The sequence below is a fragment of the Oncorhynchus clarkii genome, chromosome 13 (assembly GCF_045791955.1).
Source record: "Oncorhynchus clarkii lewisi isolate Uvic-CL-2024 chromosome 13, UVic_Ocla_1.0, whole genome shotgun sequence".
Lineage (NCBI taxonomy): Eukaryota > Metazoa > Chordata > Actinopteri > Salmoniformes > Salmonidae > Oncorhynchus > Oncorhynchus clarkii.
The window spans coordinates 38866586-38891379 of NC_092159.1; the positions used below are offsets into that span (position 1 = coordinate 38866586).

Genomic DNA, 24794 nt, shown 5'->3' on the forward strand with positions numbered 1-24794 from the left:
AGCGAGATATGGAGGAGAAGGAGAGAGAGATATGGAGAAGGAGAAGGAGAGAGAGATATAGAGAGAAAAGGAGAGAGATATGGAGAAGGAAAAGGAGAGAGAGATATAGAGAAAATGAGAGAGATATGGAGAAGGAGAAGGAGAGAGATATGGAGAAGGAGAAGGAGAGAGATATAGAGAGGGAGACGAAGAGAGAGATCTAGAGAGAGATCTAGAGAGAGAGAAGGAGAGAGAGATATTGAGAAGGAGAGCGAGATAGAGAGGTAGAAGGAGAGAGACATAAAGAGGGAGAAGGAGAGAGAGATATGGAGAGGGAGAAGGAGAGAGAGCTATGGAATGGAACAGAGAGAGGGACAGAAAGAGTGGAATTTTGCTGCAGTTATATAGCCTGTAGCCTGGGCACAGCCTGTCACATCTTACACCTGCATACCATCTGTGTGTGTGTGTGTGTGTGTGCGTGCGTGCGTGCATGCGTGTGTGCGTGCGTGCGTGTGTGTGTGTGTGTGCGTGTGTGTGTGTGTGTGCGTGTGTGTGTGTGTGTGTGTGTGTGTCAGTGCGTGGAGACCTGGACTAACCTAGACTGTAGGCCTGATTCTGAGCAGAGAGACAGATGTGGTCATATCATAAAACGTCTGCTAAAAGGAGAGGGCCAGCGTCAGGACGAGGAGGAGGAGAGAGACGAAGATAGGGAATAAAACACATTGGCAGGGAAGGGATAATGGTGGGAAGAGAGATGGTGAAATTTGACAGAAGAAGGACAAGACCCAGGAGAGAGAATGCCAGACAGACAGGTTGGGTCAAATGGAGGGGATGGATTGACAGACAGACAATCAATGTGATTGAGAGAACATAGACAGTAAGAGGAAGATTGATGAGGGAGAGAAAGAGAGGCAGACTACGTACGGAGGGAGGGAAACAGCATATTTTTGTTCAAGTTACCAAACTGTGCGTGCTTGAATGCTTTCCTCTGCCCTCTCAACACTCTCTTCCCCTTGACCGGAGAAATCTGGGGCTCTAGAATGTCAAGCACCCTTGATCAGCGAAAGAACACGCTTCCTCTCCTGTTAAATCAAACGAAATCAGGTCAAATGGCACACGGGTGTGCTTCTCTCTCTGTGTATCTGTGTATCTGTGTATCTGTGTATTTATGTGTCTGTAGTATACATCTCTCTCACTGTGTATCTGTGTATCTGTGTGTTTGTAGCATACATCTCTCTCTCTGTGTTATGTTCTGAAGGCTTGTATATGTGTCTTCTCAGTGTGTGTGTATGGGGTTTTATGTGTGTGTGTACAGTATGTGCCTTTATGTGTGCGCACAGTGTGTTTGTGTGTGTTTATGTGTATGTGTACCCTACAGTATATGTGTGTGTTGAGGAAGCACCCCCCCCCAGTCAGGCCAGGCTGGGATTGGGAGGATGGGGGGTGGAGAAGAGATGAATCACTAGAAGCTCCACTTCTATCCTCCAGCTAGTTCCTCAGCGTACTGTACCCAGTCACTTCTGCTACATGTTTTGCTCGTCCAATCACAGCGCCGCTGCACTGCATGAGGACAGACAGGCACACTGTCAGCCATTTTAACAGCTTAGAACCGACAGCCCTGGTGATGGGGAGAGAAATAGGAAATAGGAAAGGAGATTTTTCCTTGGAACTAACTGGAATGACTTCACGGGGATGCACGGGGATGTCAGATCAGCAGAAAGACAGAGTGAATGAGGAGGAAGGGAGGGGGGGGGGGGGGGGGTGAATGAGGAGGAAGGGAGGGGGGGGGGGTGAATGAGGAGGATGGGAGGGGGGGAGAGGGAGTGAATGAGGAGGAAGGGAGGGGGGGAGTGAATGAGGAAGAATGGAGGGGGGGCAAGAGGGAGTGAATGAGGAGGAAGGCAGGGGGGGAAGAGGGAGTGAATGAGGAGGAAGGGAGGGAGGGGAGAGGGAGTGAATGAGGAGGAAGGGAGGGGGGAAGAGGGAGTGAATGAGGGGAGAGGGAGTGAATGAGGAGGAAGGGAGGGGGGAAGAGGGAGTGAATGAGGAGGAAGGGAGGGGGGAAGAGGGAGTGAATGAGGAGGAAGGGAGGGGGGAAGAGGGAGTGAATGAGGAGGAAGGGAGGGAGGGGAGAGGGAGTGAATGAGGAGGAAGGGAGGGAGGGGAGAGGGAGTGAATGAGGAGGAATGGAGGGGGGGAAGAGGGAGTGAATGAGGAGGAAGGGAGGGGGGAAGAGGGAGTGAATGAGGAGGAAGGGAGGGGGGGGATGAATGAGGAGGAAGGGAGGGGGGAAGAGGGAGTGAATGAGGAGGAAGGGAGGGGGGAAGAGGGAGTGAATGAGGAGGAAGGGAGGGGGGGCAAGAGGGAGTGAATGAGGAGGAAGGCAGGGGGGGAGAGGGAGTGAATGAGGAGGAAGGGAGGGGGGGAAGAAGGAGTGAATGAGGAGGAAGGCAGGGGGGGAAGAGGGAGTGAATGAGGAGGAAGGGAGGGGGGAAGAGGGAGTGAATGAGGAGGAAGGGAGGGGGGAAGAGGGAGTGAATGAGGAGGAAGGGGGGGGGGAGAGGGAATGAGGAGGAAGGGAGGGGGGAAGAGGGAATGAATGAGGAGGAAGGGAGGGGGGAAGAGGGAGTGTTTTTGAAGTGTGTCATGACTACCAAGAAGACAATAACTGTGTCATTTTAACAGCTAGTGGACCTTCCAGTGGTTGTGGTTATGTACGGAGAGTTTGGGGAGGGAATAGGGCGATCTCCCATATCTCCCTCATGACTCTGTTTAATGTACTGTTCTCCCCAGCTCCCCACTATTATACTTTACCAACTGTGGTCTGACTGCTGTGTGTTAAATGTATGAAGCAGTGATTGATTGAGAGTCGTTTTCCTAACGTCTAGCCTCGTATTATCAACACATATCACACACACACAGTGGAGCCAAGCTGATCCGAGGGTTGGGAGCTTGAGGAATGTCACAGGAGCATGGCTGCTTCTGAAGGCCTTTTTCCTTGGGAAGTCCGGAGGGGAAACGGGATCTAGGGGGAAGTGGGTGAGGCTTGGGAACGTTTTGCCATGCTCCTGAGAGATTCCCGCCGGGCGGATGGATCGGGAACATACAAGAGCTGTTTAACCCCATACCCCACCTAGCCAAGGTGATTATGGATGTGTGAGTGTGTGTGTGTGTGTGTGTGTGAGACACATACCTCCCTCTGTCATATGTGAAAGTAAGGAACCAAGATGGAGGACACAGACATAATATTAATGACATGACATTAATCTGAATACTTACAAGTTCCATAATGACAGAACGAAGAAGGAAGGGGACACAGAGAAGCAGGACAGTCAAGATGTGTACTGTCGATATCAACTGATCGCCTCTCTCTCTCGCACTGTGACTGGTGCTCTGATAGGGTATGGGCTACACACACAGACACACACACACACACACACACACACACACACACACACACACACACACACACACACACACACACACACACACACACACACACACACACACACACACACTATCCAAATCCAACCAAACTCCAGCAAACCTATGGGGGGCTGGTCTAAGCCCTTTATCAGGCCCAACAGATGCTGTTGTCAAAACAACAAGCAGACCAATATGGCTGGCAGATCATGAGGAGCAGGACTCACCAGATCACAGCAGAGCAGACACAGAAAGAGACAGATCACTGTCTAGTCAGGTGGAAATGGACACCACTCTGGTCATCCATACTGGGTCTACTAGTCACCACTCTGGTCATCCATACTGGGTCTACTAGTCACCACTCTGGTCATCCATACTGGGTCTACTAGTCACCACTCTGGTCATCCATACTGGGTCTACTAGTCACCACTCTGGTCATCCATACTGGGTCTACTAGTCACCACTCTGGTCATCCATACTGGGTCTACTAGCCACCACTCTGGTCATCCATACTGGGTCTACTAGCCACCACTCTGGTCATCTATACTGGTCATCCATACTGGGTCTACTAGCCACCACTCTGGTCATCCATACTGGGTCTACTAGTCACCACTCTGGTCATCCATACTGGGTCTACTAGTCACCACTCTGGTCATCCATACTGGGTCTACTAGCCACCACTCTGGTCATCCATACTGGGTCTACTAGCCACCACTCTGGTCATCCATATTGGATCTACTAGACACCACTCTGGTCATCTATACTGGTCATCCATACTGGGTCTACTAGCCACCACTCTGGTCATCCATACTGGGTCTACTAGCCACCACTCTGGTCATCCATACTGGGTCTACTAGCCACCACTCTGGTCATCCATACTGGGTCTACTAGCCACCACTCTGGTCATCCATACTGGGTCTACTAGCCACCACTCTGGTCATCTATACTGGTCATCCATACTGGGTCTACTAGCCACCACTCTGGTCATCCATACTGGGTCTACTAGCCACCACTCTGGTCATCCATACTGGGTCTACTAGCCACCACTCTGGTCATCCATACTGGGTCTACTAGCCACCACTCTGGTCATCCATACTGGGTCTACTAGCCACCACTCTGGTCATCCATACTGGGTCTACTAGCCACCACTCTGGTCATCCATACTGGGTCTACTAGCCACCACTCTGGTCATCCATATTGGATCTACTAGACACCACTCTGGTCATCTATACTGGTCATCCATACTGGGTCTACTAGCCACCACTCTGGTCATCCATACTGGGTCTACTAGCCACCACTCTGGTCATCCATACTGGGTCTACTAGCCACCACTCTGGTCATCCATACTGGGTCTACTAGCCACCACTCTGGTCATCCATACTGGGTCTACTAGCCACCACTCTGGTCATCCATACTGGGTCTACTAGCCACCACTCTGGTCATCCATATTGGATCTACTAGACACCACTCTGGTCATCTATACTGGTCATCCATACTGGGTCTACTAGACACCACTCTGGTCATCCATACTGGGTCTACTAGACACCACTCTGGTCATCCATACTGGGTCTACTAGCCACCACTCTGTAATATTCTCAATGTCTGTTTGCAGTATTCTGTCATTAAAAGGTTATTTTACTTTGGTGTAAAAACAACAACCTTAAAACAGCATTTGCACTTGACTCCCCCCTCTAACAGTCTAACAGTGATAACAGAAGCCTCAACACTGAGTCACAGTGAGAGAGAAAGAGAAGTGAAAAAAAATGACGTTGGTTATTATGATTGTGATGTTAACCATGGTGATGGCGCGGTGTATGACGATGATAAGATATTTTCTCCGTCTCTCTGGAAGCTGTCCCAGTTCTAACTAAATCCCATTAAAAAGGTTTTCATCTCACTGCACTTCATTAACGACATAAAGAGTGTGGCTCACCCCAGAGAGAGGCAGCAACAGACAGGATTAGGAACAACTAACTCATCTAAACAGTACGCTCTCAAAACCAAGCAGGCTTTTTAATAAGGAACCCACTTAAACAGGCCATGTTGGATTAGCCAAATCCCGCCTTCCTGCGAAATATGAGGATGAGGAGGGAGGAAGGTCATTTTGTGTGCTGTACCAATAAGCTTGTTTCATCCAGCTGTATGTGTCCGTATCTTTCTGTAGAGGTGGTATGTGTGTATCTTTGTGGGGTGGTATGTGTGTATCTTTGTGTAGGGGTGGTATGTGTGTATCTTTGTGTAGGGGTGGTATGTGTGTACCTTTGTGTAGGGTGGCATATGTGTGTATATCTTTGTGTAGGGGTGGTATGTGTGTATATCTTTGTGTAGGTGTGGTATGTGTGTATATCTTTGTGTAGGGGTGGTATGTGTGTATCTTTGTGTAGGGGTGGTATGTGTGTATATCTTTGTGTAGGGGTGGTATGTGTGTATCTTTGGGTAGGGGTGGTATATGTGTATATCTTTGTGTAGGGGTGGTATGTGTGTATATCTTTGTGTAGGGGTGGTATGTGTGTGTCTTTGTGTAGGGGTGGTATGTGTGTATATCTTTGTGTAGGGGTGGTATGTGTGTATCTTTGTGTAGGGGTGGTGTGTGTGTATATCTTTGTGTAGGGGGGGTATGTGTGAGTATATTTGTCTAGAGGGGGTATGTGTGTGTATCTTTGTCTAGGGGTGGTATGTGTGTATATCTTTGTCTTGGGGTGGTATGTGTGTGTATCTTTGTCTAGGAGGGGGGGGGGGGGTTATGTGTGTGTATCTTTGTCTTGGGGTGGTATGTGTGTGTATCTTTGTCTTGGGGTGGTATGTGTGTGTATCTTTGTCTAGGGGGGGGGGGTATGTGTGTGTATCTTTGTCTAGGGGTGGTATGTGTGTGTATCTTTGTCTAGGGGGGGGGGTATGTGTGTATATCTTTGTCTAGGGGGGGTATGTGTGTGTATCTTTGTCTTGGGGTGGTATGTGTGTGTATCTTTGTCTAGGGGTGGTATGTGTGTATCTTTGGGTAGAGGTGGTATATGTGTATATCTTTGTGTAGGGGTGGTATGTGTGTCTATCTTTGTGTAGGGGTGGTATGTGTGTGTCTTTGTGTAGGGGTGGTATGTGTGTATATCTTTGTGTAGGGGTGGTATGTGTGTATCTTTGTGTAGGGGTGGTGTGTGTGTATATCTTTGTGTAGGGGGGGTATGTGTGTGTATATTTGTCTAGAGGGGGTATGTGTGTGTATCTTTGTCTAGGGGTGGTATGTGTGTATATCTTTGTCTTGGGGTGGTATGTGTGTGTATCTTTGTCTAGGGGGGGGGGGGGGGGGGGGGTTATGTGTGTGTATCTTTGTCTTGGGGTGGTATGTGTGTGTATCTTTGTCTAGGGGGGGTATGTGTGTATCTTTGTGTAGGGTTGGTATGTGTGTATATCTTTGTCTAGGGGGGGTATGTGTGTGTATCTTTGTCTAGGGGTGGTATGTGTGTGTATCTTTGTCTAGGGGTGGTTTGTGTGTGTATCTTTGTCTAGGGGTGGTATGTGTGTGTATCTTTGTCTAGGGGTGGTATGTGTGTATATCTTTGCGTAGGGGTGGTATATGTGTGTATCTTTGTGTAGGGGTGGTATGTGTGTGTATCTTTGTCTAGGGGTGGTATGTGTGTATATCTTTGTCTGGGGGGGGGGGGGGGGTATGTGTGTGTATCTTTGTCTAGGGGTGGTATGTGTGTGTATCTTTGTCTTGGGGTGGTATGTGTGTGTATCTTTGTCTGGGGGGGGGGGGGGGGGTATGTGTGTGTATCTTTGTCTAGGGGTGGTATGTGTGTGTATCTTTGTCTAGGGGGGGTATGTGTGTATCTTTGTGTAGGGGTGGTATATGTGTGTATCTTTGTGTAGGGGTGGTATGTGTGTGTATCTTTGTCTAGGGGTGGTATGTGTGTGTATCTTTGTCTTGGGGTGGTATGTGTGTGTATCTTTGTCTAGGGGGGGTATGTGTGTATATCTTTGTCTAGGGGGGGTATGTGTGTGTATCTTTGTCTTGGGGTGGTATGTGTGTGTATCTTTGTCTAGGGGTGGTATGTGTGTGTATCTTTGTCTAGGGGTGGTATGTATGTGTATCTTTGTCTAGGGGTGGTATGTGTGTATATCTTTGCGTAGGGGTGGTATATGTGTGTATCTTTGTGTAGGGGTTGTATGTGTGTGTATCTTTGTCTAGGGGTGGTATGTGTGTATATCTTTGTCTAGGGGTGGTATGTGTGTATCTTTGTCTAGGGGTGGTATGTATGTGTATCTTTGTCTAGGGGTGGTATGTGTGTATATCTTTGCGTAGGGGTGGTGTGTGTGTATATCTTTGTGTAGGGGGGGTATGTGTGTATATCTTTGTCTAGGGGGGGGGGTATGTGTGTGTATCTTTGTCTAGGGGTGGTATGTGTGTGTATCTTTGTGTAGGGGTTGTATGTGTGTGTATCTTTGTCTAGGGGTGGTATGTGTGTATATCTTTGTCTAGGGGTGGTATGTGTGTATCTTTGTCTAGGATTGGTATGTGTGTGTATCTTTGTGTAGGGGTGGTGTGTGTGTATATCTTTGTGTAGGGGGGGTATGTGTGTATATCTTTGTCTAGGGGGGGGGGGTATGTGTGTGTATCTTTGTCTAGGGGTGGTATGTGTGTGTATCTTTGTCTAGGGGTGGTATGTGTGTGTATCTTTGTCTAGGGGGGGGGGGGGTATGTGTGTGTATCTTTGTCTAGGGGTGGTATGTGTGTGTATCTTTGTCTAGGGGGGGTATGTGTGTGTATCTTTGTCTAGGGGGGGGGGGGGTATGTGTGTGTATCTTTGTCTAGGGGTGGTATGTGTGTGTATCTTTGTCTAGGGGCGGTATGTGTGTGTATCTTTGTCTAGGGGTGGTATGTGTGTGTATCTTTGTCTAGGGGGGGTATGTGTCCTTTTCGATGAGAAGGGCTCTTTTCCAGCCCGGCCTGACTTGTGTGGATCCCCAGGAGCGAAAGATGGAGAGAACGAGCGAGAGGAAGAGAGAGAGAGAGAGAGAGAGCAAAGAAAAGTGAGAGATGGAGGGGAGGAGTGAGGAGAGGTCGAGAGAAACCTGATGGATGGAGAGGGAGAGAAAGTGGAGAGAAGAAGAGAGGAAGAGGTTGAGGAAGAGCGTGCGGCCTCGTGTCTGTGGGTCTGTATGATTCGTTGCGACGGGTCAGAGGCTTTCACACGCCTTTATGAATGCTTATTTTGAGCGGAGCCCGTGCTGCCCTAATCTTTAGCGCTCGCCTGAATGAGAAAGCTGATTAAAACCCAATTATACGCTACAGATTTGGCCTCTAGTAAAGCCTTGGCTGATTGGACATGCTCAGAGTTTGGACTCAGGCCTAGGTGCATGGCATGCCTTGGGTCCCAGTGAACCATGGCTGAGCCCCAAATGGCACCCAATTCCCTATACAGTGCACTCCTTTCCACCAGAACCCTATGGGCCCTGTTCAAAAGTAGTGGCCTAGGGTGTAGGGTGTCATTTGGGATGCATTCCATGTGTTTCTGTGGTTGAGGACACAATGTCTTGACGTCCAGTGTACTGTGTGAGGAGGTGTGTGTGTGTTGGGGTGTGTGTTTGTGTGTGTATGTGTGTGTATCTGTGGTGCGTGTGTGTGTGTGTGTGTGTGTATAACTGCTGTTGTAGGGACGCAAAAAGAAACCAGACAGTGTGTGCAGATTTGCGTTGCGATTGTGTGTGTTGAAATTCAAATAGATCCGAATAGAACACTTGAATCCACTGAAAGCTTTAGTTACTGTACTAGAGGAAGGAGACAGCTTGGTATAGTAGGACTTGTATCTTCGTCATTATGTCTCTCTTCAAGGTATTTTTATTCACTTTGATACAATTGTATGGGTTTGACAATATTCACCTCCCTATGAAGTAATACGTCCTACAGTATGTGACTGGTGTGTTTCTCTATCCTGACAGACAGTGTGTGTGTGTGTGTGTGTGTGTGTGTGTGTGTGTGTCAGTCAGTTTCTTCCAGTCAGTAGGGGGTTATTATCTCATATAAATTCACTGGGGAGGTAGAGGAAGACAGAGGCAGGAAGTGGTGGTGTCACTTTGAATCAGAGGACAGGCTCATAATGACTAGCAATTAATGGAACAACATCAAACACATCAAACACATGCTTCCATGTGTTTGATACCGTTCCATTTACTGCATTCCATTCTTTAATATGAGAGAGGAGAGGAGAGGAGAGGAGAGGAGAGAAGAGGAGAGGAGAGGAGAGGAGAGGAGAGGAGAGGAGAGGAGAGGAGAGGAGAGGAGAGGAGAGGAGAGGAGAGGAGAGGAGAGGAGAGGAGAGGAGAATGGAGGAGAGGTGAGGAGAGGTGAGGAGAAGAGAGGAGAGGTGAGGTGAGGTGAAGAGAAGAGAGAAGATGAGAGGAGAAGAGAGGTTAGGAGAAGAGAGCTGAGGAGAGAGGTTAGGAGAAGAGAGCTGAGGAGAAGAGAGGTTAGGAGAAGAGAGCTGATGAGAAGAGAGCTGAGGAGAGGAGAAAAGAGGAGAGGAGAAGAGAGCTGAGGAGAGGTGAGGTGAGGAGAAGAGAAGAGAGCTGAGGAGAGGAGAAGAGAGGTAAGGAGAGGAGAAAAGAAGGGAGCTGAGGAGAGGAGAAGAGAGCTGAGGAGAGGAGAAGAGAGCTGAGGAGAGGAGAAGAGAGTTGAGGAGAGGAGAAGAGAGGCGAGGAGAGGAGAAGAGAGGAGAGGAGAAGAGAGGTGAGGAGAGGAGAAGAGAGAAGAGAAGAGAGCTGAGGAGAGGAGAGGAGAGGAGAAGAGAGGTGAGGAGAGGAGAAGAGAGCTGAGGAGAGGAGAAGAGAAGAGAGCTGAGGAGAGGAGAAGAGAGGAGAGGAGAAGAGAGCTGAGAAGAGGAGAAGAGTGGTGAGGAGAGAAGAAGAGAAGAGAGCTGAGGAGAGGAGAAGAGAGGAGAAGAAGAGAGCTGAAGAGAGCTGAGGAAAGGAGAGGAGATGAGAGGAGAGGAGAGGAGAGGAGAGGAGAGGAGAGGAGAGGAGAGGAGAGCTGAGGAGAAGAGAAGAGAGAAGATGAGAGGAGAAGAGAGGAGAGCTGAGGAGAGGAGAGAGGTGAGGAGAGGAGAGGAGAAGAGAGCTGAGGAGAGGAGAAGAGAGGTGAGGAGAGGAAAGGAGAGAAGAGAGGTGAGGAGAGGAGAAGAGAGCTGAGGAGAAGAGAAGAGAGAAGATGAGAGGAGAAGAGAGGAGAGCTGAGGAGAGGAGAAGAGAGGTGAGGAGAGGAGAGGAGAGAAGAGAGGTGAGGAGAGGAGAGGAGAGCTGAGGAGAGGAGAAGAGAGAAGATGAGAGGAGAAGAGAGGAGAGCTGAGGAGAGGAGAAAACAGGTGAGGAGAGGAGAAGAGAGGAGAGCTAGACTCCTGGTCTTTGTGACAAGGTCAAGGTCACCTCTGCTAGGACGATCGCACCTGGTCACTGTCTATCCGAGAGACGAGCTGTGGGTGTGCATACGTGTGGTGGCTTAGGAGGCATCCTGACAGGCATCCCCTCCCTCCTCCTTCCTCCTTTTCTCTCCATCTTGCCTCACTTTATTATTAGTGGAAGCTACAGGGGCAGTGGAGCAGAAAATTCCCATCGAGAAACAAACCGGCATCTGCATATTACAGCCCTGTTTCACGTCTGCCATGAGCGAATAAATTAATACATGAATAACAATGAAAATCACCGGCGAGTCGCCTCTAGCTCTCTAAGAGGCTGTGTACTAGTCTGGAGGAGAAGAAAGTTGTCTTTTAAGTGGAGGAACAGTGAAGCAACACGGTGGGAGGCTGAGCTCACTCAGATCAGTTTGGAGTCAAAGTCACCAAATCTTAGCCTGGGTACCAGTCTTTTTAACAAACATTCCACTAGCATCTTTGGTATATGACACGGAGTAGGCTTACAAGGAGCGGAATGTTAGCTAAAAAGACCCCGGCTAACCAGATCTGTCTGTGTGTGTGACGAGCGTGACCATGTGGTTCAATTAAAGAGAGTCACAAACAGAGCTGTGTGTGTTCATCCACAGGATCCGCTGACAGGGAAACACTGTCATCTTGACTAATTGCCAGTAAGATGAGATATCTATTTCATGGTTTGTGTTGTGCTATACATGGCAGTCCCTCTCTATGTCTGTCTGTGAGGCCTAGTCTCACTCTCTCTCAATTCAATTCAAGGGCTTTATTGGCATGGGAAACATGTGTTAACATTGCCAAAGCAAGTGAGGTAGATAATTTATAAAGTGAATATATAAAGTGAGCTTTCCTTAATTTTGGGTCAGTCACAGTGGTCAGGTATTCTGCCGCTGTGTACTCTCTGTGTAGGGCCAAATAGCATTCTAGTTTGCTCTGTTTTTTTGTTAATTCTTTCCAATGTGTCAAGTAATTATCTTTTTGTTTTCTCATGATTTGGTTGGGTCTAATTGTGCTGCTGTCCTGGGGCTCTGTAGGGTGTGTTTGTGTTTGTGAACAGAGCCCCAGGACCAGCTTCCTTAGGGGACTCTTCTCTAGGTTAATTTCTCTGTAGGTGATGGCTTTGTTATGGAAGGTTTGGGAATCACTTCCTTTTAGGTGGTTATAGAATTTAACGGCTCTTTTCTGGATTTTGATAATTAGTGGGTATCGGCCTAATTCTACTCTGCATGCATTATTTGGTGTTCTACGTTGTACACGGAGGATATTTTTGCAGAATTCTGCGTGCAGAGTCTCAATTTGGTGTTTGTCCCATTTTGTGAAGTCTTGGTTGGTGAGCGGACCCCAGACCTCACAACCATAAAGGGCAATGGGCTCTATGACCGATTCAAGTATTTTTAGCCAAATCCTAATTGGTATGTTGAAATTTATGTTCCTTTTGATGGCATAGAATGCCCTTCTTGCCTTGCCTCTCAGATCGTTCACAGCTTTGTGGAAGTTACCTGTGTCGCTGATGTTTAGGCCAAGGTATGTATAGTTTTTGTGTGCTCTAGGGCAACAGTGTCTAGATGGAATTTGTATTTGTGGTCATGGTGACTGGACCTTTTTTGGAACACCATTATTTTGGTCTTACTGAGATTTACTGTCAGGGCCCAGGTCTGACAGAATCTGTGTATAAGATCTAGGTGCTGCTGTCTCTCTCTCTCTCTCTCTCTCTCTGTCTCTCTCTCTGTGAGAACTAGTCTCATCTAGTCTCTCTCTCTCTCTCTCTCTCTATCTCTCTCTCTCTCTCAATCTCTCTCTGTGAGGCCTAGTCTCATCTAGTCTCTCTCTCTCTCTCTCTCTCTCTCTCAATTCAATGTTTTCTATTCAAAGGGCTTTATTGGCATGGGAAACATGTGTTTACATTGACAAAGCAAACGGAATAGACAATAAACCGAAGGGAAATAAACAAGAGAAATATTAGTAAACATTACACTCACACATTTCTTTTCAAGAATATAGACATTTCAAATGTTCTCTCTCTCTCTCTCTCTCTCTCTCTCACCTCAATCTCGCCTACTCTCTTTCTCCTTCACACCTCTATATCGTACCTCTGTTCATCCAGGGCTGTCTCAATATGAGTCCCCAGGGAGCAAAACACACACAGGGAACCAGGAATGAGACAAAGGCATTAGTAAAACCACACGTCAGATGTGACAGATGGTAAGTGTGTGTGAACTTTGGGCTAGTACAAACTTACAATGGCCATCTATCATGTGTCCATTACTGGGCAGCCATTTTCACTGGGTAAATGGCAGTGTTTCTCTCTCTCTCTCTCTCTCTCTCTCTCTCTCCCTCGCTCGCTCAATCAGTCCTCTTTCTCTTATTCCCCTCTCACCACCTCTCTCCCCTTCCTCTCAATTTGGCTTTCGTGTTCACCCTTCCTCATCCATTTGCCTCCCCGCCTGTCCTTTACTCCTTCCCCCCCTTTATCATCCTCTATCTCCCTCTCCCACCGCCCAGCACCTCTCTCCTCTACTATCCCTCTATCAGCGGTAATAAGCCACTCTGGGGTACTCTGGGTCATCTTTAGTTGACACATTCATCCCACCACACTCCTTCAAAAACATATTACCTGAGCTGCTATTGGATCAATGTACCTGCTCATCACTAAGTCTGCTGTGTTGCCTTTGTTAGCAGTTGATGTTACTCTTCAATAACACAAACCCCAAAGCAAATCAGGGGGGGAGGTGTTATGCCGAGAGGTACAGTTGAAGTCGGAAGTTTACTTACACTTAGGTTGGAGTCATTAAAACTCATTTTTCAACCACTCCACACATTTCGTGTTAATAAACTATAGTTTTGGCAAGTCGGTTAGGACATCTACTTTGTGCATGACACAAGTAATTTTTCCAACAATTATTTACAGACATATTATTTCACTTATAATTCACTGTATCACAATTCCAGTGGGTCAGAAGTTTACATACACTAAGTTGACTCTGTCTTTAATAAACAGGTTGGAAAATTCCAGAAAATTATGTCATGGCTTTAGAAGCTTCTGATAGGCTAATTGACATCATTTGAGTCAATTGGAGGTGTACCTGTGGATGTATTTCAAGACCTACCTTCAAACTCAGTGCCTTTTCGCTTGACATCATGGGAAAATCAGCCCAAAAATTGTGGACCTCCACAAGTCTGGTTCATCCTTCGGAGCAATTTCCAAATGCCTGACGGTACCACGTTCATCTGTACAAACAATAGTACGCAAGTATAAACACCATGGGACCACGCAGACATCATACCGCTCAGGAAGGAGACACCTTCCTAGAGATGAACGTACTTTGGTGCGAAAAGTGCAAATCAATCCCAGAACAACAGCAAAAGACCTTGTGAAGATGCTGGAGGAAACAGGTACAAAAGTATCTATATCCACAGTAAAACAAGTCCTATATCGACATAACCTGAAATGTCACTCAACAAGGAAGAAGCCACTGCTGCAAAACCGCCATAAAAAGCCAGACTACGGTTTGCAACTGTACATGGGGACAAAGATCGTACTTTTTGGAGAGATGTCCTCTGGTCAAAATGACCATCATTATGTTTGGAGGAAAAAGGGGGAGGCTTGCAATCCAAAGAACACCATCCCAACCGTGAAGCACAGGCGGTGGCAGCATCATGTTGTGGGGTTGCTTTGCTATAGGAGGGAGTGGTGCACTTCACAAAATAGATGGCATCATGAGGATGGGAAATTATGTGGATATATTGAAGCAACATCTCAAGACATCAGCCAGGAAGTTAAAGCTTGGTCGCAGATGCGGTCTTCCAAATGGACAATGACCCCAAGCATACTTCTAAAGTTGTGGCAAAATGGCATAAGGACAACAAAGTCAAGGTACTGGAGTGGCCATCACAAAACCCTGACCTCAATCCTATAGAACATTTGTGGGCAGAACTGAAAAGGTGTGTGCGAGCAAGGAGGCCTAGAAAACCTGATTCCGTTACACCAGCTCTGTCAGAAGGAATGGGACAAAATTCTCCCAACTTATTGTGGGAAGCTTGTGGAAGACTACCTGAAACATTTGACCCTGTAACGATTGTCCTCCTCTGATGAGGAGGGGTAGTAGGAAGGATAGGAGGACCAATGCACAGCGTGGTAAGTGTACTGTTTGTTTAATAACAATAATGAACACTGAACAAAACAATAAACGACAACGTGAAATAACAAAACCGAAACAGTTCCGTGTGGAACAAACTCTGACACGGAAAATAATCACCCACAACTCAAAAGGGAAACCAGGCTACCTAAATATGGTTCTCAATCAGGGACAACGAATGACAGCTGCCTCTGATTGAGAACCATACCAGGCCAAACACAGAAATCACAAATCATAGAAAAAGGAACATAGACAACCCACCCAACTCACGCCCTGACCATACTAAAACAAAGACATAACAAAAGAACTAAGGTCAGAACGTGACAGACCCAAGTTAAACATTTTTAAGGCAATGCTACCAAATACTAATTGAGTGTATGTAAACTTCTGACCCACTGGGAATGTGATAAAAAATTAAAAAAAAGCTGAAATAAATCATTCTCTCTACTATTATTCTGACATTTCACATTCTTCAAATAAAGTGGTGATCCTAACTGACCTAAGACAGGGAATTTTTATTTGGATTAAATGTCAGGAATTGTGAAAAATGTTGTTTAAATGTATTTGTCTAAGGTGTATGTAGACTTCCGACTTCAACTGTAGATGTTCATTCTCCCCTGTCCTCAGTGATTCTCTCCACAGAACAAAGAGACAGGATGTAGTTTTATAACTCAGCCCTTGCATGTGGTTGACCAATTAGAATTCTTTGCAATAAAACTGGGCCAATGGCCAAATAACAAGTATCCTATTTCAGGTTCAATGTATAAACAATTTGGACCAATGAGAATTAGCCATGTAGCTATGAGCCCCGGACTGAAATTCCTCCCAGGTCTCTGACCTATTGATAGTACTCTATTGAGTATTATATTCTTACACCTTGAATCTCTCTACTCAAACCCACTGTGAATTTCTTATTGTTTCTTATATTAGACGAATTGGTACATTTCCTCTGTATAGTGTGTTCTATTTACTTGTTGTGTTGTCCTGTTCATTGTTACAATGTTATGCCTCTTGGCCAGGTCATTATTGTAAATGAGAATTGGTTCTCGATTGACTTATCTGGTTAAATAAAGGTGAAAAACAAATGATGGAAACAAAGCCTTTCTCTGGGCTTTCTCACCAAGGGCCTGGGGTAAGGATAATATGCTACAGGGAGAGAGGGGGAAGTAAGGCTGTGCACTGCCCAGAAACACAGCCTTTCTCTGGGCTTTCTCACCAAGGGCCTGGAGTAAGGATAATATGCTGCAGGGAGAGAGGGGGAAGTAAGGCTGTGCACTGCCCAGAAACACAGCCTTTCTCTGGGCTTTCTCACCAAGGGCCTGGGGTGGAGGGGGTGCAGTGAGAGAGGGGGAAGTGAGGCTGTGCACTGCCCAGAAACACAGCCTTTCTCTGGGCTTTCTCACCAAGGGCCTGGGGTGGAGGGGGTGCAGGGAGAGAGGGGGAAGTAAGGCTGTGCACTGCCCAGAAACACAGCCTTTCTCTGGGCTTTCTCACCAAGGGCCTGGAGTAAGGATAATGTGCTGCAGGGAGAGAGGGGGAAGTAAGGCTGTGCACTGCCCAGAAACACAGCCTTTCTCTGGGCTTTCTCACCAAGGGCCTGGGGTGGAGGGGGTGGAGGGCTGGACATCTCCCAATGGACTCCAATAGCGGGGTGCAACCAAACAGACAAGGCTGTTATGATGACTAGACATCCATTACAAACAGAGAGTGTAACAGGATGTTGAACACAAAGATATATCATTCTATGGTTGAACACTGCAGGTCAGTTTAATAAGTGAAGATGCATTAAAAAGGGAACTGAGGAAATGCAGGGATTGAATATTCTGTGCCATTTAAGAAAGTGGCAGAATGTTCTATTAATTTGACAGAGCGCTGTGTGAAAACATATGCTTTGGATATTTATACTAGATAATAACAGATAGTGAGTACAGCCTAGTTTCCATGAGACAGACAGACAGACAGACAGACAGACAGACAGACAGACAGACAGACAGACAGACAGACAGACATTGGTAAACAACAGACAGACAGACAGACAGACAGACAGACAGACAGACAGACAGACAGACAGACAGACAGACAGACAGACAGACATTGGTAAACAATAGACAGACAGACAGAGGTAAACAACAGACAGACAGACAGACAGACAGACAGACAGACAGACAGACAGACAGACAGACAGACAGACAGACAGACAGACATTGGTAAACAATAGACAGACAGACAGACAGACAGACAGACAGACAGATAGACAGACAGACAGACATTGGTAAACAATAGACAGACAGACAGAGGTAAACAACAGACAGACAGACATTGGTAAACAACAGACAGACAGACAGACAGACAGACAGACAGACAGACAGACAGACAGACAGACAGAGGTAAACAATAGACAGACAGACAGACAGACAGACAGACAGACAGACAGACAGACAGACAGACATTGGTAAACAACAAAGACAGACACACACACAGACAGACAAACAGACAGACAGTGGTAAACAGTAAAGACAGACAGACAGACATGGGTAAACAGTAAAGACAGACAGACATGGGTAAACAGTAAAGACAGACAGACAGATGTTTGGTGGTCTATTCCTTCTCCTCTCCCTACGGTCTCCCTGTTCCAGACTTTTCCCGCTTCACTGGGCCCTGTGTGCCGATCCGGAACAACCTTTTCCCAGAGTCTAAACCGGTGGGACACGAAGGACCAAACCCCAGGGCGAGGTGGGCAGAGAGAGTGCACGGCTAAACGACTACACAGCCAAAGTGTTTGCATATGCTATGAGGCGACAGGGAAGGTTTCTGTATAAGAGATTATTTTAGAGCTAGTCTTTCACTGGAGTCTTCTACAGACGGCATAGGGATATGTATGCAGCTGACAGATTGACAGACACTTCAGATGGACCAATCAGGGACTAGCCACAAGTGGTGATACCCAGGGCTTAAGGTGTGCCTCGACGCTGCTGCAAACAACATGACACATGCACAAACGTCCACACACACACACAAGCACACACTATGACACACACATGTCCAAAGGCACAGTGAGCGAGGAAAGTCATTTCCCTCCACAGGGAAGAAATAAAATGGGAAAATAGCGAGGCGGCACAAAAATAAAACGCAGATGCGCAAATGCATTCATGCAGAAAATCCCAGCCTTTAATCCAATCCCTCACACTTTATTAAAACAGAGTGAGAGAGAGAGAGAGATGGAGACAGACAGACAGGGACCATGAAGAGACACACACTGACTCACACACGTAGACACACACATCACAACAACAAGCTTTATCCTAGGCTGTGGAGATAGGAGAAAGATCAGAACCATGAAAGAGGTAGAGGCAGTCTCTCTCTCAGTCACACACACGCACGCACACACACACACACACACACACACGCACACACACACACACACAGACACAGACACAGACACCAACACAGACACAGACACAGACACACACACACACACACACACACACACACACACACACACACCACAATAGCATGCTTTCTCAAAGCTCGAAGATATGAAAAGAGATGCCAAGCAGAAGATAACCAATAGTAAACAGACACAGACACAGCCTTTACTGTGGTTTGAGCAGCCACACCCTCTAGTGACATCAGGTCAAATCAGACCAAGCCACACCCTCTAGTGACATCAGGTCAAATCAGACCAAGCCACTGTCCCCCCTCCTCCCTCCCTGCCTCACCCCAAATAAAGAGGAGGATGATCTATCCCACCATGCGTCTCACCCATGAGTTCGTGGACCTGTCCCACCCTGGCAGACTCTACGTCAAGGGAGCGCTATGTCCCCAACACCCCCTGCCCCTTTTAATTAGCTCTCAAAATATTTTGGGAGGCGCTGGCTGGCTGGTGTTGCCGTCCTTGAGTGGGGCGATGGTCATGCTGATCCTAATTAGAGGGGATTATGGTCTGGCTCCCTCAATAGACGAATAGAGACCATGGTGGCTGGTACTTTATGGGGCAGTGGTGAACAGTAGGTCTGGGAATTGCCAAGGACCTACGATATGTATTGTGATTCTATATGTATTGCAATTCAATACTGCAATTGTACTGCAATTCGATGTTCCAAACATATTGCTCACCATATATCTGCTGCAAAGAGACAAGAGAGAGCCAATACAAAACTAGTTTTGGAGATAAACGTGCTCAAAACATGTTGGCTCACCATTTAAAACATTGAAAAGGAATATGGAGGACAAGCTTTAGGATGAGAAACACCAGAGTTTTCAACAAAGAGATCCTATTACAGTACAGATTCAATTCAACAAATCCAATCCAACAAAGTGGATATTCGTCAAACCCGTCATGATTTATGTGTTGTAACAGACCCACAACGTAGTTACTGAAGTCCGATTTGGATATATTTGGCTGTTTTTGCTGCATACCATGTAGAAGCTGTCCCTTTTTGGTTTGGAAGAAGTGGCTGTTTAATGCTAACTCCCTTTCGTGTACGCTGGTTAGCATACCTAGCATACAGAAATCACTGATGGTCGCCTGTCGTTTTTGAACTGTAATGCAGTTGATTGGGAACGATGACATGACCCTGTGTTGGGGTTGACATCCATACAATCATTATACTCCGATATTTACCTCAACACAGTGTGAAAAACACATGTAAACAATAGCCTAAATTATAGTCATTCAGCAGACAATCTTGCCGAGAGCGACTTAGTGAGTAGTGAGTAGTGAGTGCACACGTTTCCATAGCTTTTTCCCCCCGTACTCATCCCCCGTGGGAATTCGAACCCATATCCCTGGCGCTGCAAGCGCCGTGCTCTACCATTCCTTTGATTGGTTGAGTTCGATTGACCTTTTTACCGCCTCTATATCGCAATGATGTCATAAAGGAGGGTGGGGGTGACATGCTAGTTATCTTCAACCTAGGTAACATGTTGGCTGCCCTCTGTGACATCATAGACCACTATGGCACAACAGTCCAATCAAACATTCTGAACACCACAACTCGCCTATCGCTGTAGAGAGGAGTTGCTTTTTGAATTTGCTCAGACAGTTCACTGATTGAGAGATGGCTTTGAACTCTATCAGCATTCATTTGTTGGTCCATGTAATCTTGGCATTACAACAACTGGACGGCACGGTTTTTCGGGACGCCCTGATGCCCCCCATCAGCATTAGGCAGTGGGCCAGCACGCCTCACATTGACCTGAACACCAGCACCATCAACTTCCATCAACAACCCTGGACCAAACATAACACCAGCGAGACCACTGGACACAGCTTGTACAAGTGTACCGGAGAGGCTTGTGTTATGGTCAGCTTGGAACCACCTGCTACCCGGGTAGCTACAAACAACACTAACCGACTCAGTGGCCTTGTCGTTAGAGTGTCCGCCCTGAGATTGGAAGGTCGGGTGGTATATTCACGGTCGAGTCCCACCAAAGACTCTGAAAATGGGCATCGATGCCTCTCAGCTTGGCACACATTAAGGAGACGGTTTATGGTTAAGGCCCTGCGACAGACTTGTGTCCTATCCAGGGGGGATACACCAAGCTGCCTCAAGATACAGAAACAGGAGATAGGCTCCTGCCCTGTGGGTCATTGTGGCTCGGACAAGGACACCACCACCCAGACCAGAAACAGTATTGACCAGAAATACAGAGACGTTAGTGCTTTGCCCGAGACAACCAGTGGTTCTACGGCCAGCATCGGAACGCCTCGCACCCGAGTAGCTGAGCTCAGGAGTAGGGAGAGAGCGGGAGCGAGTGAGCTTGTGTGGAAGAAGATGGTGGACGTGATTAATGGGGCAGAAGAGAGGAGGATAGAGGCTGCAGGCTGCATGTTTCTGGCTCTTGGCTGCTGGTTGTACGGCGTGGGCATGCTGCTCACCAGCAGTGTCCGAGGACTACTGCAGGTAATGTGATGTGAGATTAGGGGTATGAGGGGGGGTCTGAGAAAGGCTTTAGGAACAACATTAGACTAGGTCCAAATGGTGACATTTACCCAATGTAGTTATATATACTGCTGACATTTTACTTACTGTACATGCCACTATAAATAATTAAGAAAACACCACCATGTTATCAATACATTTCACCTTGGAACATGAATGAAAATATGTATTTGTTTAGGTTTATTTTATTTCCATAGATAATGGCTGCATTCGAGCTCCATGGAGATGAACACAAGGAGAGAGGAGCTGAGAGGGAGACAGATGGCTGTAAAGATGCTCAAATAGCTCCCGTGTGGGTGACATCCCGTGGTTCAACTAAGAAGAGAGCCCGCCGCCGCCGCCGGTCCAACAAGGGGAAACACTGAATAACGTACCCATACAGGAATAACGTACCCATACAGGAATAACGTACCCATACAGGAATAACGTACCCATACAGGAATAACGTACCCATACAGGAATAACGTGCCCATACAGGACATTGTTCATCTGCATTCCAAATAATACAATAGCATATTTTCTAACAAATAATACTTGTTTTCGCATCATGTGTTTCTCAGTTGTTATTTTGTTATAGGAGTAGTTTGAAGAGGTTTGGAAATGACCAGGAAATGACCACAAAAGGACTAAAAAAGTATAGTAGCCATTTAGAATATGTTAGGCAAAATAACACGGAAAGAAATAACACATTTCAGTTGATTTAGAAGACACAGTAGGGGCTTATACATGCTTATAACAACTAACAATGCATTATTCCTGAACACGCTAAGTAAAGTTGTATCATCAAATACAGCTGAAACTGAAATTAAAGCCTTTTTAGATTCACTGTGGTTGCCCATCACCCTGTGAGAGAGAGAGAGAGAGAGAGATAGAGAGAGAGAGAGAGAGAGAACGAGAGAGAGAGAGAGAGAGAGAGAGCAGAAAAGCCTGGACCCTCTGTCAGTTCAGTGAGGCAGAGAGGAAGGGTAACACAAGCTGACATGGAGAGGATTCTTTCGGAGGCACACACACAAACGCACGCACGCACACACACACACACACAAACAAACACACACAAAAACACACAGGAATATACATTTACATACTGTAAACACACATCACGCACCCTTCAACATCCACACAGATTGCAATGATCCACACAATGTGTGTGTGTGTGTGTGTGTGTGTGTGTGTGTGTGTGTGTGTGTGTGTGTGTGTGTGTGTGTGTGAGCTGAGGCCGTGGGCCTGTGGGAGTCAGCAGAAGGTGAGCACAGATAAGGCTGCATGATTGTGACTGTGTGTCAGAGGGAATCTGCACCGTACACCACACACACTCACACACTCCCTCCCCTTCTCTCTCTCTCTCTCTCTCTCACCCCATCTCTCTCCGCTGCCGGAGCTGTGCCAGGGTGCTGGGGACAAATCCTGTGTGTGTGTCTGAGTCAGACCATGCCCTAGCTGACCCAGGTTTTAGACAGTGACGGTCAGTGGCCACGTCAGGCCTCATTCTGCCCATCCTTCTTAAAGACTGACTGGCCACAAGGCACTGGGCTGGGCTGGGCTCTGCCTGCTGGCTCACTGAAGCAATGAAGCAATCAGGAAAGGGAAAGGAGGACGGTTGGGAGGACTGCAAAGAAGGACGTCCACATGAGCAACACACCTGCAGGCAGCATGGCTGCATTACTAAGCCGACTATTCCTTGTGTGACTCCAGAGAGCGAAGAGGGAGAGAGGGAAGGTGGAGGGTGAGAGAGAGAGGGGGAGAGGAGGGACGGAGGTTGAAGGGAGGGTGAGAGGGGAAGGGAGAGAGTGAGAGTAAGAGAGAGACGGGAGAAGAGAGGAGGAGTGGTGGTATGTTTGTATGTGTGTGTCGTGATCTCTCTGCTTTCCAGATTACTGCTGTTACACTGTGTTTACACACAGCCATCACAGATGTATACTAACTGCCAAAGCCAGTTATCTGAACGACCTAAGCGGGTGACTATTGACTGTTTGTCTACCTTCCTGTAGTGCTGAGTCAGATGTACCATGGTTCCCCAGGCAATCTCAAGGGTGGTCTGGCCCCACTGCTGCCCCCTACAGGGTTGGAGTATAAACACACTGCACCACCATGCCTACAGCAGCCTGCCAGCAGCCTGCCAGCAGCCAATCAGGGCCAAATAATCTGTGGCCATGGCAAGCGTTGCCGTGCTCTCCGTTGCTATGTAATTATGTGCTGTTTGTACGAGATTTCTGCACCTGAAGTGGGTCAGACTAGTTTTCATGCGGAGATGTGTGTGTGTGCATGTGTGTGTGTGCATGTGTGTGTGTGTGTGTGTGAGAGAGAGAGAGAGAGAGAGAGAGAGAAATAGAGATAGAGTTTTCAAGAGTGAGTGATGAGTGTTTGAGAGCAGATTCTCCAGGTTTGTCAGAGTGTTTTCGAGCTGCGTAGGAGGGTCACAAGTAAAGAGAGAGTGGGAGACAGAAAGGACTCACCTCTAAACATGTAGCCAGATTCACTATATATTCAAATCTATGGGGAAAACCTGCACCTCCACTGCAGCCACTGCTGTAGCTACCCCGGAGCGAGCAGGAACCAGAACGATCTAAAATAACCAGCAATAAATTAGTCAGCCAATTAATGACTTAACTCAGCTTTGTTCTCCTCCCTCGTGTCCAGCCTCAGGCTACGGAAGACTATATAGCACCATGCACACGTCTACACTATGCACACTTCCATACACTCTTCTAAACCACACTAGTACTCCTGTACTGAGAGCCATGACACAACACAGCTATACAGGTTGAACCAGTTTGCTACAGCAGGAAAATTGTCCTGCAGCAACAGGAAATGTGAATGATTATGTGGATTATAATTCATCAACATTTTTGTAGGCGTTGATATTTTTTTTTTAAAGAAAAACAATAAGGAAAGTCATGTCTGAAAAATCAGTGTGGGAATTACAAACTTACAGAAATTACAGAAACCTTTTTAAACCTGAAATACAATTCCGGCATTGCAGGAAAGTCCTCCTGCAACAGGGCGATCAGATTACGATCCTACATCTGTAGCAGCTCTCCATGTTCACTTGTCATACTCATTATCACAGCGTCCTCTTAGAAAAGTGCTGAACGTGTGATGAAACAGGTACAACAGAGTACCGATGCACCTTACTAGGTTATATAATGCAGCTTGATGTGTCATTGGGGGGTAGAACTCATATTCACACTTGGTCACAAGTGTGCACGCTATCATTTCTCTCATCAGCTGGTAAGGGAGTATAGAGGTGAGCCGCCTCAGAGTGTTACAGAAGAGTAGAGTACTGTACACTCACAGAAAACGGTTTTCTATCTTGAATCAAAAATGGTTCTTTGGCTGTACCCATAGGAGAACCCTTTGAAGAACCTTTCCACAGGGGGTTATATTTAGAACCCAAAATAGTTCTACCTGGAACCACAAAGGGTTCTACCTGGAACTGAAACGAGTTGTCCTATGGGGACAGCCGCAGAACCCTTTTGCAAGCCTTTTTGTCGAACAGTGTAGGGGTTAGAATAGGGTCCAGCTGCAGAGTAGCGCAGAAAGTTGGTGGGGTGTCCTACCTGTGTTGCCGTGCTGGACCTTCCCGTTGCTCATCTGTTTGAGTCTCTTCTGGTGAGACTTGCCGTTGTAGTGTATCTGGGCCTGGGCTGGGGAGTTGAGCTGGATGTTACACACGTCACACAGGGTATAACTGCGCTGTTTCCTCTCCCTCTTGGGCCTGCTGTGGTCAGAGGAGGGCAGGGCGCCCCCAACTGGACCTGGCTGCTCCCCCAGGACTACACACTCCTCCTGGGGGTCACAGCACACCTCGCTGTCCACAGTCAACCCCATCCCCACTCCTAACCCGCTCCTGTCCTCCTCCATCTCTAACACTGAGGGTGGGCTGAACGGACGCTTCC

At 47.1% G+C, this 24794-nt stretch overlaps 1 protein-coding gene across 2 annotated transcripts in view; it reads right to left on the minus strand.

The window, feature by feature from the left end:
- Positions 1-24536, minus strand: part of LOC139364677 (zinc finger protein 385C) — a 105148-nt gene extending 80612 nt beyond the window's left edge. For both annotated transcript variants that reach the window (XM_071101615.1, XM_071101613.1), the window contains exon 1: positions 24456-24536. In XM_071101615.1, the coding sequence (XP_070957716.1) occupies positions 24456-24489 (34 nt within the window). In that variant the 5' untranslated portion in view covers positions 24490-24536. The remainder of the gene's footprint in view (positions 1-24455) is intronic.
- Between the last annotated feature and the right edge of the window lie 258 nt (positions 24537-24794).